Source organism: Drosophila sechellia, chromosome 2R (assembly GCF_004382195.2).
Source record: "Drosophila sechellia strain sech25 chromosome 2R, ASM438219v1, whole genome shotgun sequence".
Lineage (NCBI taxonomy): Eukaryota > Metazoa > Arthropoda > Insecta > Diptera > Drosophilidae > Drosophila > Drosophila sechellia.
The window spans coordinates 16,192,175-16,206,078 of record NC_045950.1 but is presented as its reverse complement, the minus strand read 5'-3'; the positions used below and the strand labels follow the sequence as shown (position 1 = coordinate 16,206,078).

The 13,904-nt window shown below is 43.3% G+C and overlaps 1 protein-coding gene across 1 annotated transcript; it reads right to left on the bottom strand.

Annotated features, from left to right (window-relative positions):
• Window positions 1–7,727: 7,727 nt before the first annotated feature.
• Window positions 7,728–8,575, bottom strand: LOC6610025 (dynein regulatory complex protein 8). The gene is made up of 4 exons (XM_032716443.1): window positions 8,486–8,575; window positions 8,199–8,430; window positions 7,930–8,140; window positions 7,728–7,868 (listed from the first exon to the last, which is right to left on the bottom strand). Exons 1-4 carry the CDS (start codon window positions 8,496–8,498, stop codon window positions 7,857–7,859), a joined length of 468 nt encoding a protein of 155 aa, XP_032572334.1. The 5' UTR covers window positions 8,499–8,575; the 3' UTR covers window positions 7,728–7,856.
• Window positions 8,576–13,904: the final 5,329 nt, after the last annotated feature.

Below are 13,904 nucleotides of genomic sequence, written 5' to 3'. Positions count from 1 at the left end.
CTCCTTAGTTAAAAATTTCATATTAAGCTAGGTTTCTCTGCTAAAGTTATCCTATCCATTAAATGTCATCCGCACATAACTTTATGCGATAACCCAATGAAAACTCTAAACGCCCCTTACTTTCTTATGTAGGGTCTTTTCTGAGCTCAGGTTTCAACGCTTTTGGGAATGTGTCTCCAAAGATAAAACTGCGTAGATACATAGGTGCGTAGATATTTGCTTGTGTTACTTTCTGGGTTAAAGGTCAACTTATTCGCATGCCCAACATATACACACATGATGGCATTGACGCGTTTAGAAAGCCAAAACCCTGAAAAGCCGAAGTGCATCTATGGCCGGAGCCAGTGCCTCACCAAGCCCACCTTTTAATAATTCGCCTGGCCGTAAAGAAACTCAATACGAAACTGAGAAAAACTAAAACTATAGTTTTATTATAATGGAAGTAATATATAACTATCCTTCAGTGAGATGTAGGAATATTTATAAACTTTTTAAGTGTCAACATGGAGTTTTTGGCTTAAAAAAGCACGAATGGATTATGTTTTAATTGCGGCACAAGTGTGTCTGGTTTTTCCCAGTGTAGCTGGTGTCTGCCTGTGCCTCTCAATTAATGACGATCATTGTCAAGGCTTCGGCGCAGCTAAATAGAGGCAGGCAGCAATGTCTCTGTTGCGTAGGAGTCGACATTGCTGTTGCTGTTGCATTTGTTGCAGATGCGGCTGTGGCCGGTGCTCATGTTGCCGTTGGGTAGAGTTGCTGCTGGCCCGTTAGTGTGCCTGAGCCCGTGCTTGTGTGTGGCGCATATTTAGGCTTGTTGCAACATGCCATTTACAAGTGCGCCTGGGATCGCCTTTGTCGTCTTGTCGCTGGATCGAATGCCGCATCCCAGGCATCCAGGTATCTCCAGCACCGGAGGACTTAGTGCTCGGTATCGAACCGTATCGCCTTCGGCGTGGCCGATTATGTTGTCGCTTTTGGAGGGTGCGTCAATTTATGAGTTCATTGTGCGTCTCCTCGCACAGGAAATGTTCTGCAGTCGCGGAGGATTTTTCATCGATGGTTTAATAATAGGTCGTAATCATACGATTCGAAAAGCAGCCAAATGAGATTTGTGCGGATGTTGGAGGTGGCGAAGGTGTGAGCCGACATGAGCCGAAAATACCTGCTGAATCTAATATTCTCTAATCGAATATTCCTAGGCCAAATACTTAGATACAAGGAGGTGTGACAAGAATCGCTTGAGCGATCTAAAGAATAAACCCCTAGAATGTATACACACAAAAGTTTTTCACATATAGAACCATTTGAGTGCGTCGAGTATAACTTTGCCTGCATTTTATTAGGGGCATCAGATGGCTCCCTGGGCACTTGTTGCTCATTCCCCGCCCAAAATAAGGTGCGTAACTCCGGTTGGAAAGTTTTCCAAGAAAGAGGCAACAGCTAACTCCGCTCGAAGTTTTGGAATATAGAGGTCCAAGGCATCGGCAACTTCATCCATCATTATTGGTTTGGTTGGCGGAGGTAGTTTTTGGATCTCCTCGCTGCTGAGTCTATTAAACATTTGATAATTTCATTGGGTTTCAGCTTTGTTTTTGCTGCTCATGCTGCCAGCCCCAACTTCTATTTCTCCAGCCAAAGTTGTTCTATTTGAGTTTATGTGTGCGCCGGGGGGAAACAGTGGGTGGCCAGGCTATGGGTTAAGGGTTTTGGGGTCTGGGTGCTTGGGTGTTTGGATGTCGATGGTGCTTTATGCTCAATGGGTTCTGGGTGGTGTGGTGGTGCTTGACTTACGACTTTTGCGGTTGCGAAAAGCGCACGGCGGTGTTATGATTTTCAAGTTTTCAAGTTTATTGCGGACGCGCTGCGAGGATCGAACAGGCAACTTTCCATTGTGGTTAAGCTGCAAATAGGTTCCCTCTTTTCCAATTTTTTTTCTTAATATTTGTTTCTTTTTTAGTTGTTTTTCTCCCTGCAGCTCCACAGCCCACAGAGGGCAAATGCCACATTGTTGTTGAGCGGCGAGAACTTGACAAAACATTTCGACAACGTTGTAACGACGGCCCGCATGCCGATGCAGCTTGATGTTGATGTGGATGTTGCTGTTGCTGTTGCTGTTGCCGTTGATGTTGGCAAGTTTTAGGCGCAGACAACGCCTCAAACTAAACAACAGGAACGGAACGGAACGGAACCGAGGAACTCAGGATCGGATCGGAGTGGAGTGGTGAAAAGGAGCCGCCACAATGCGATGCCGCCATGCCGAAGACTTTGCAACGATTAATGATGCAAATATTTTTTGAAAGCGCGAAAAATTGTGCATAAATTTACCATGACCATGGACAACAGCAACAGCAACACCAACATCAGCGGCAGCAGCAACAACCAACGGTAACAAAAACATTTCGCTTGTTTACGAGCTGCACTTTGTTGCAGCATACCCTTATGGAACGGCTATATGGAATTGGTCAGTACATAAAAGGTAACTTATTTCGGTTCTTTCGGATATGAATCTATTGATAACTTGAAACAACTACAAGTGGCATGAAAATATTCTATGTGCTATTCTATATGATAGGAATGCATATGCCACATAATTCAGTACTAAGCCATAAAAAACCCTTACTTTCTTGTTAATCAATCTCATTCCGAACTGAAAGTAAACCCTTAAATCGTTATTGTTTTTTATTAAGCTAAGGGCATCACAATATTCCGATGCCGGGGACAAATTTAGCTACCAGCCCAGTTTGTTGATGTTGCGGCTGTTCTCTAGTTGTTTTCCTGCCCATATGCCGGCGCGATGACACTTAACAAATGATCGCATAAGTGCACACAAAACGCACATTGCACGGGCGAGCACTGGGGCCATTGATTGGGTTGTTCCAGGTCCGGGCATGGGATCGGTATTGGATTCGGGTCTGGGATTGGGATAGGAGTAGGGATACGGCCTTTTGTGTGTGCAATTCTCGAGTGCTATCACTGCTCAGCCGGCATATTTTGTATGACAACAAGTCGTGCGGATGCGGATAGGGAATTCCTGGCGCAGAACGCAGAGTGCGATGTGAAATGTTTACAAAATAAATGCGGCACTTGAATTAGGCAACATTTGTTGCCGCCCCAGTCAAGTGCTGATGCATTTCTCTTCTCGTCTTTTCGTGCTGAAGCCACGAACCTTATTAAACTCAATCTGTTTAATCAAATTAGGAGAAATCAGCACTGCAGATGCTGGATGCGAAGGTGGTGCTGGCGAGGATCGGATGCTCACGAGATGCGTTGGCGTTGCTTGTGGACCAAAAGTTGGCAATGGCATTTGGTGCCGCTACACCCACTTTTTATTTTGGCACTGGCACTGCCACAGCGCAGGAACCTTTGTCCGCCTGAGCTTGACTCTTGAGGTTGAGAGCCTGGCTTGGAGCCTCACTTTTCAGCCAGAGTCTTGCCCGCCTGAGTTTTCCTGCCTGTCAGCCTCGGTTGCACATTAAGCCGTGCATTTAGTCGCCGGGTCTCTGGGCTGGCATTTGAACTTATTGCCACAGTTAGGCGCGCTGTCATAAAACCAAAATAAAAACCGATGAGGGAAAACAAATCTCTGTAGGTTGGTTGGCATATGGGTGAATGCTGCTCAGAAACCATGAGCGGCGGTTTGGGCAAGTGTAAGAGGGTATTTAGTTGGTATAACTAAAATCAAGGCTTAAAGGGAGTGCCAATCTATTTATACATTATTTATATTTCGTAACTTCGTTTATTTTTCTGGAATATTCACCCATATTGCCCCTGCCCCAGTGAAGGTTGTAACTCACACAAACAGCCTGTTTATGGCTAAAAACAAAAGCCACAAAAGCCAAGAAACTCGGTGCCATGTGTGCCCTTTGGCACTTTATTTTTCAACAGCTGCATGGCCTCAACGTCTTGGGCTTAGTGGATGATCCACGTTTTGGACCCGGCCAAGTCGCAATCTGGACGTTTTTGGGAGTGGGTGAAACCTTGACTTGGAAACTGTGGAAAATCCTTTAGAGCGTAGCTAATTAAAATATCAACATTTTTAAGAGGCGTAGTGAATGTGTTAAATTGACTTTTCTCGGGGGTGGTTTTGTCAATGCCCGATACCCGATGCTCGATGGCTTTTCCGTGAGTGGGTCGCCCAGCGAAAAACCTGAACCCCACTCTCGTTGCGACTTTGGGGTCAGCGTTGGCATTTGGCAAAAGCTGCATTCGTGAGAAGTGCCCCACCAGACCTTCAACTAATTAAGTTGCAATTAAATGTTTTAATAGCTGAGTGGCCAACATCCGTTGGCTGGTAAACGGGTACAAGACCAAGAAATGCGTGGCGTCCAAATGAGGAGCGCGCCTCATTAAAGCGCGCACGGTCTGCGGAGCCATTACCAAAAGACGTGCAAGGCTCCCAATGCAATTGCAAAAAAAAAAAGAGCAAAAGAGCAGGGAAAATATTAAAAAAGTGAAACGATATCAAAACAATACCGAACAGTTAAATACCCTGAAGAGGAAAATGAAAGCCAAATCTAAAAGTAAGCTACTTCAAAACATATTCAAAACGATTTGAGGAGATGGTTAACAACTTATCCTTAGAAAGAGTACAAGTTCTTGTAAGAGATTTTTATACACTCTACACTTAGATACAAAACTGAGATCTTTATTATTTTTGTACACGCAGTTAATAGTTTCATCCTTCACTGAGGAAGGGCATCGGAGGAGGCTCTCAATGGCCTCCCTTTGTAACCTGGCTCCAACTTGGCCGCCGTTTGCGCTTGAGTCGCCGCTGTTAAAAGGGCTGCGCGCATGCGCAAAACACATGCCGTGGGCACTGGTCGCTTTTGCTGTTGTTGCTGTTGGTGTGGCTGCTACGGCCCTTGCCACTACTGCAATAAACGTCAAAATGCGGCCCATTGCTGTCCATTTCATCAACGTGTGAAATAAATCACTCAAAGTGCTGCAGATCCATTAAGGGCAGCCGCAGCAAAAGCAAAGCAAAAGCACAACGGCATAAGCACAACAGCAAAAGCCACAGCAGCAATGAGCAAAACTCGTCGTCGCGTTGCCTTTGTGGTAAATACATTTTTAGCATTTTGTCTGCTGATACCTATGGGTGTTGTACATGGCAGCGACGACGTCAGATGATGATGAGGATGAGGATGACGATGTGGATGACGATGACGATGATGTCGACGGCTGCTGCAACAATAAAGACTGTATGCCAGTGGCCACGCTTTTTTCCCCCATCAATTGCATGTTATTCACCTTTTGCAATTTCAGTTCTTACCTTGGACTCTGTTTCTTTTCGCCGACTTTGACTTTCCATTTGGGTTTCCCTTTTTGGCGTGCTACGCGCCAGCGAAACATGCAAAAATCCAAATTATATTTTATTGCTTAAATTCAATTAACGGTGGGGCAGGAAAAGCACTCGAAATCAAAATTGCAAGCGTCTGCTTGCGCTTTCATTCCGTTCTCGGAGTGTTGCAGCTGCACGAAGTATCCGAGTGCGCCAAATCCACATTTCGATTCCGAATATGTATCTGAATCTGCAACGGAGTTGCCAGTTCTCTGGGGCAGCTGTAACGAAAGCGAGGCTTGCCATCAAAGCGAGGTAGGCATCAAAACAAGTGCCTCTGCAGGCAAACTGTGGGTAAACAGAAAGTTGATTGAAAGTTCGGCGTTGCAGCTGGAAAAAGAAAACGGCTGAGGAAGTGAGGCCCACGGAAAATCAAGGGAAGCGGGGCGATAGATTTGGTGCAATTAGGTGCAGAAATATGCGGCAAAGTGAAGGAAGTTAAGTGAAACGGAATTAAAAAATGCTGTCATTTGAAGAGCAGCAATATCCAATTCTAGTAAGTTGATTTTTAAATAAATGAAAACGCCTTGCTGAATTTCCCGAACCTTAGAACAAAACATATTTTTGTAGTTAATATGTGAAAACAAAGCAAGCCCAATCAATTAATGTTAATAATTAATTCATAATACTAATACTTGGATTGTGAAAACAACCTCTGGCTGATTTCAATCAAGGTGCATAAATATTTACTCCCTGCCGCCGCCCACTCATTAGGAAGCCCCCTTGAGGGTCGTAAATACATATTTTATTCCTTGCGTATTGGCTGGGGGGCTCGTCATTTCTGGCCATTGTCACAGAATGCAACTAATTGCTTTAATTTGCAACACACACACATGCTCACTTGCAATAACAGGCAATCATTGATGCGTATAAATCTTATAGGAACTCTTTCTACTTAATTAGTTTTAGTGTCGCACAAACAAAAGGGCATAACTAACAATTAAGCCATTGGTACTTATAAACTGAAATACGCAACAATGTGCCATACGCATGTATTTTGCAAACGAGTGTGGAGCATAAATCTTAATTACGCTCCGCCGAGCGTAAATCATCATCAGTCGAAGGAGCCTCCAGTGCCAGCTTTTTGGCCCCAGAAAGGCACTGCGAATTGATTCAAGCGAATTAGCAGCTCGCCAGAGAGGCTCCACCAAACTTTGACAGTTTGCTCGGCAGTTTTAAATCTTTTTACGATGCCCGCTTCCAGACTGACTGACTACTGTCAGATATTCCGGGCTACTTGGCCCTGTTTTTTTTTTAATCTAATTCTTCAATATGATTGCACTTCAAGAAATATTCTTCTGAATTCGAACAGCTAATTTTTATAAAAGCAATTTTTTGCATTTTGGTATTAGGAGCCTTTCTTTTAAAGCACGATTCCAGATCAAGTATCTTAACAACTCTGAGAACCAAGAAATGTATTAGAAGTAGTTTTACAATAAAACTTGAAAACAACGATTATTTTCATAGCTCCTTCAGCATAAATCTCCGTTCTTTTCCTCTAAGTGCAGGGTCATCAAATGGCAAAGGAAAAGCAAATCTAATATCTGCTTTATGCAGTTGGCATCCTCTTTATGACTCTGACAATCAGGTTCGCCAGTTCGGTCGGCGCAATTCAAAAACGAAATTTTTACAAGTTGTAAAGATTAAAAGTCCATTAGGCCGCAACCGCAGTCACAGTGGAAGCCGCACGTAGAACTTGTTTGGACCAACCCAGCATCCATTTAAATGCGCGCAATGCAATAACTCAAATTGGCCAATGCGCCAGAACGTGCAAATGGCCGGGACGGAGCGGGGATTACATGAAATATTTTAATCCATAAGATGCAGTTAAGTGCATCCATCAGCGCGTATTTAGAATTTAATAAATACGGAAGCGAGAACACGACTCCGAACACGACTCCCTAGCAAATGCACTTTGAGAGCTAGCTATTTTAATTTATTTAAATTTCCAGCCGCTCTCGCACATAACCAACTGCAATTTGGACTGCAGTTCAGGGGCGAGGAGGTGAGAGCACCAGCACACGACTTGGACTCCAGGTAAGAAAAGTGAACATCCATTAGTTGTGCTAATGATGCGCAACCCACTTTGCAGCGTTCCGCCCCAAGTAGAACTCCAGATGCAGCGGCTCCTCCTTTGCCACATCCACATCCACATCCACATCCCCATCCATATCCGAAACCAAAGCCAAAAGCCAGTGTCCTGTGCCGGGGACTTTGCCGGCTACTTTGCAACGCATTTGGCCAGTTTGGTTAGTTAGCTCCGCTCCTCTGTGTGTGTGCAGCTAATGTAAGTAAGCCAAGAAAGGGAGTGGAAAGTGGCAAGAGATTTGCTTAGTGAAATAGTCAGAATAGCAAATGCGCTGAGTGCTAAAAACTCTCCGTTGACTAGTGTAATTTTGGGACTTTATTGAACTCAACTTGCACTTCTAGAGGTGCCTTAGGTTAATAAAGAATGGAACTGGATGTGGAATAGCTAGACTTGAATTGGAATCTTTATTAAACCACTCTATTTCCCTTACAGATAGACCTGCAAATTAAAATACATACCACATTAAATGAGAGCTGATTAAGAGTAATAATTTAATTACCATGAGCTGATTCAGGTAGAATTCATAGGGTATGTGTCCGCTTATTGGGTCGATGGCCACTGGCCACATCTCATCCATTTCCTCCTGGGTGAATGGCTCGCCCTCCTCCATCATCAGTTTGCCAAAGCTCTCCTTGGTGAGATAGCCCTTGTTCTCGGGATCCAAGATCTTAAAGGCCTGGAGAATTTTCTCTGGCGGAGCAGGCTCCATTCTGTTGAATGTATGATTTTCAAGGAACTAATTACGGAACACTAAGCATGGCTACCCACTTTCTTTCCATGAGCAATTGCGAGACATGTGGCAAAAATTTGGTCAAATGCACTTCGCCACTGGTCTCCTCCGATTCTGTGGCCGAGATTACTTCGTTGACCTCCTCCTCGGTGGGAACACAGCCTAGAAGTCTGAGCACAGTGCCCACTTCTCTAACGTCGATGAACTTGTCGCCATGATGATCGAACACACAAAAGGCATCCGAAATGCGCTTTTCCAAGTCGTTATTCACTAAAAGAAATACCCTATTTAATTACTAGGTTCTTTTTGAGAATTTGCCATTTACTATCCATATCCATGTTAAGGGCTTGAGGTTTTCTTACCAACTGAGACTCATAGTGGGTGGAAAGTATTAAATCAATATCCCACTAAAACAAACACTGTTGCTAAGGGTGATTTGAATAGAAGCAGAAAATCATTACTATTTTTTTTGATACATGCGTTTTTAAGTAGCTATTTCTTATGGCATTCTTTGATTTCATTACAAGGAGAACAACCTGTCGTTTACGTTTGGATCGACCGCATCCAAATCCGCAAAAGGCTGTGGCTGCCGCCGAGGCGGGCCCATAATGCTACAGTAAAAACCTCCATAGAGCGGCCCATTAAGCAGCTCATGGAGGCCATCATATTGGCCCATTACCATTTCGCCGAGATCCACCGGCTGTCTGGTAAGGAACACGGAAGTATTCCTCTGCCTTACTGGGTGCCTGCCAGCAGCAACAAGTGCATTTTCGGAGCTGTGCCCACTTTAATGGAAATTACTGCAGAGCTCGCCATTAATTTTCCCTCACATTTGTCTGGCCAGTTTGAGGCCCGGCTCTCAACGCATTCGATTCGATTAAAAAATGGCAAAGGCAAGTACAAGAACTGCTCCATTCACGCTAATGCGTGTCGTGTACAACACGCTTGCCACTTGAGCTGTTTGCCGCATCGCATCTCCTAGAATATATGTATATATACGTATGTATATAGCTATGTATATATATATGCCCTGCGTACCGCTCAGATTTCCCGCAGCTCCCATCATCACCATCATCGAATCCACGAACACACTTGCCTATCTGCCGCCATCTCCGTTGCTGTTTGTGGACCGTGGACCTGGCTTTGGATCTCCACTTGGCCCTCTGCCTGGGCGCGGGCTACTGCCATAAACACTAAAAGTGTTCGTCATTTGCTGTTCCAGATCCAATTAACCATTTTGATGCATTTGCCTCCATTAACTCTTTCTCTCTCTCTCATTCGGACCCTTTTGCAAGGGCATAGGCCCAGACTGCTACACAGAGAAAAAACACATAGTTAGTCTGGTTCTTGCATTGTTAATATATAGAAATAAAAATGTATAAAATTCATATTTAAGACTTCTTGTATTTCGAATATGAACCCGATATGATCTTGGGTTAACTTGATCAGCGCAGGGGAATGCACTTTTTCCTTCTGTGTACAATTTCGCTGCTGACTTACAACGTGATCGGAAGTTTGTCTTAGCCCATCTTCAACAAACCATTCCATACCATACCATACCATGCTCCATAGTATACCCATACCCCGGACTGCATCTGACGACGTGTCCGCGACTCGCAGACGCTCATACGAGGCTGGCATGAGGACGGGGCTCCTGCAAAGTACTTTGTAAATGTTGGCATGATTTAAGTCGGCTCTTAGTCTCTTTATTCTGACATTTACCCCAGGTTTGTCTATTAGGCATGCGATTAAAATTTAAATTAAAGTCGCGCTGACTCCGCTGCGGGATTGGGTTTCGCCATTGGATTGTATCGGCTGGGATGATGGCGATTCTTTTATAGAACCAGCCACGCCCGTTGCAATCTCCTCCCGGTCCGCCAGTTCCGGTTACTGCCCTGCGTTTTGCTCATCTGTCAATTTCGACACCTGTGGCAGACAGTTCGGGCACCTGGATATGTTGACATGATAGCGTTTCCTGTATGGGAAATTACACGGCTTAAAGGAAGAAATCTATTTGGATGGAAATGAGACAGCGATCGCTTTGCTTCGTGTAAGCAATTAAGTCAGAGCTAATTTATTTCAATTCTAGTTCAGAGATCTTTATTAATCAATTGCAAAGCCCTTCACTTGGCACCATAGGCATCCAACCACAAAATAAGGTCACATCCACTCGAATCGATTGCCCTTTCCAGATGCCAATCGCAATAGCCATTTTCCATTAATAAACAATTATTATTATGGCTTCGTATTTTTTTTCTTTTTGCAATTGAAATCGCGTTACAATGCGTGCGTACGCAGACTGGAGTAATTAAATGGAATTTAATAAACATAAACATTCGAATAATGAATGCTACCTTTCGCAGCACCAGCACCACTGGCCAGTAAGCGGAAAACTCCGGACAAAAGGCGGCCCAGATACTTTTGTTGAATTAATTAGAGTAAGAAAGGCTGCCAGACAGCAGCAGCAGCAGTCTTTAGCTACCTTTGTACTCACATGCCTTTAAACGATTCGTAAAAAGAATTCAATTCAGTCGAACTCGAGTCGAAGTGATATGAAAGAATTGATTAATAATCATAGCTAAAACCTCAAAAGACCAACCCAGGGGCTTGATCTGCCCCACTCCCTCCATTCCCCCATTCCCAAATGGTCGGCTACTGGCAAAAGAGCCACAAAAGCGCTGACGCCATGGTCCCACTCTCGACTCACATCAAGGCCAATTGGGCTGGCTCCAAGCTCGGAGCTCCAACGGATCCATGCTTACACATGAAAAATAAAATGATTTTCCTCCGAATGCTCAGTATTTCCAGACCTTATTTGCAGTTTTGACATTTACCAATCATTTTTAAGTTTAAGAAAGGATTTTTAAGACCAAGCGATCTTAATATGCATAGAGCTCAATTTAACCATTATTGCACCTAAAACTGTGAAATATATTATTTCAAAAATGTAAAACTCTTTTGAAAACCAACTTTTTTGACGTTCTTCTTAGTTTCTGTTCATCCGATGAAACTTTTAACCATTTTGTTAACACGAATATGTTACAAATTATTTCCTGTGCAGCTCTTCTATTGCTGGCCCAAACCGAGTACACATGTTGCTAGTTGCTGCCGTGCTCCATATTCTGGATACTCTGTGCTCGGGACTTGACTTTGATTCAATTTCCATATGAAAACATCGATTTGCGTTTGTGCGCCCGCGTCGTCGTAATCAAAGTGTTGTTTATGGAACACGTCCGGCGTGTTTTTCTTATTTTTTTTTTTTTGCTTTTGGCATTTCTGGTTGCCTGACTTGCTGTTGTTGTTGCTGCCTTGTTGGCTGGCTATAAAAAATTGCTCACGGCAACAATTGCGCTGGTCGGCTAAAAAAAAATATGTAGCAACGATTACATTTGCCTATTGCATGGAGGGGCCGATGCCAAAGCCAAAGCCAGGCTAAAAGCAAACGAGTCCGAGTACGAGTCCCGAGTTATGATTGAGTTCTAATGAGTTGAGAAAAATGTATCAAGGAAAACCAGTTCCCGGAATCGCAATTAGATAAGTGGGTTTATTCATGCCACAAACGTGAGCTGCAAGAAAGCGCAACAAGGAGAGTCGTCGGATCGAATCGAATCGAATGGCATCGGGAAATGGAAATTGTTTCCACCGAACAACGCTGGCCTAACAAATGTGTAGCACATTTATATAATAAGGCGTTACAAATATTTTTCAATTTCATTAATTTTTTTTTTATTTTTGTGGGCAGAAAGAAAAATGTACCTGTCTGTGGGAGAAACTTGTTTAACTGGCTCAACGAGAAGGGCATTTGGCATAGGAAATGCAAAATTTAAATTGCCAAGAATTTACGACGGATAATAACAGAGCAGTGTGTGCATAATTAAATGAACATAATAATCGGACTATTTATATACCGTAAAAGATATGGTTTGGTATTACGCCAATAAGTTTATCTACATTTTATTTAGTTTCTTGGAACCAGTTTACAAAAGCCTTTTTTAGACCATTAATTTTTGCGAGGATGAATATTTTAATGCTCTTTTTTATTTTTATTTTTAAATGACCCTTTCCGCGGTCTGTAAATATCCGTAACTTATGATATCCATGTGGACGGCATTAGTTCCATTCAGCCGAGATTCATTCACCTTTTCCAGGTGAACTCCAGATTCTGCACTAGTTTAGGCCTCGATTAGAAGGCGTGAAATACTAATATGGAGAACACGCCTGGCAGTCAAATGGAAAGGAAAGGAAAGGTCGAGCGAGGTATTTGGAGTTCCAACAACGATTTTCCGTATCTGCCCCGTCAGTTAATTGCCTCACTTTCTAGCCGTAAAAATTGACTACGCCCTAATGTGCGTGCCTTTCCAATTACCAGGTCCAAGTTTGCAGGCCAGCCGATCATTAGCCACGTTTACTAATGATTTCCAGCCAACCTAGACCTCAGCCCAAGCCTGGGAACCTGGGAATGAGAACTGTTCCAAGTTTTCGCATGCATGTGATAATGGTTTTTGGCGGCGCTTTGATTTTCCGCCCCGTTTCGAATGGGACAGCGAACAAGACAATAAATCAATAATTATTGCAAAATAATACTGCAGTCCCCCCTTAAAATAAGAATAAAAAAACAAGATAAATTGCGATACTGTGCAGCGGACGGGCGTATGACTTAATTTGCCAATTTGAACGCCAAAGGCTAAAGCGTACTTACTTCTGGCCGAAAAAGGCCAGGCAGCTGGCCAACATGGTCCCCAGATCGTTCTAAACTTCAATTTCCGTGCCAGTGGCAGCAGCAGCAGTCGAACTCCGTTGTCTTATTAAGGCCCAAACCAAACGCGTGCGCGGTGCCCAGCAAAAAGCAACAAGCCAGGCCAAAAGCGAACAGCAGCCGGCTGGAAAAAATATAAGAATTCTATTATGCCCATGCCACACAATGTGATTAACTTGTTGACCCTGTCGAAAGAGCAAACAATAAAAGTGGGTATTCTTAAAAATTTAGAACGGATTTTCGATCGCTCGGTTGTGGCCCAAATTGCACACGAAAGGTAACCAACCGCATGGACTTCCACTTCCGTGCCCTGTGGTCAAAATGATTTTATGCAAACAGAAAAACCGAAACGGAAAGCGAGTTCGAAAATTGGCATTCGTTAGGCGTTGCTAATAATTGAAAATCTCCAAAAAGCCAAGACCGCAGAAAAAGAAGTTGGGAACGCTCAGGAATGCAACTACCAATGCGCACCTGACTTTCGGGCCAGCTGGGATGCCACAGTGGTCACTAAAAAACTGATTGATAAGGGGTTCCTGTTTTAGGGGGCAGATTTTTTCAAAACAATTATAAAACCATTTACAATACTGTTAGCTTTAAAATTTTTAAAGGAGTTTTTGTTAGCTCTGCAATCATTTTTCAATCGTTTCTGACAAATTTTTATAAAAAGTAAAAAACATATTTTTTTTTTGTCGAATGTTTTGCCAATATTTTTGGATTTATTGGTTATTTTTTTGCTTTTACTGACTTGCAAACTCCAGCCCACTATACTTATTGGACATGTTAATTTTCATTGTCAGCTTTCGCTGCAAATTTATGAACACTTTATACCCGGGCATTGCAACTGACAGAGGCAAATGAAAATTTTATTGAAACACACACTCACTGGGCGGAAAACCTGATGGAAAATTGATTTTGCCATAGCATGACAATCACTCGGCCCAATGGCCACCTTTAGCTGCAAGGCTCACGCCCACCGAAAAAATCGAGA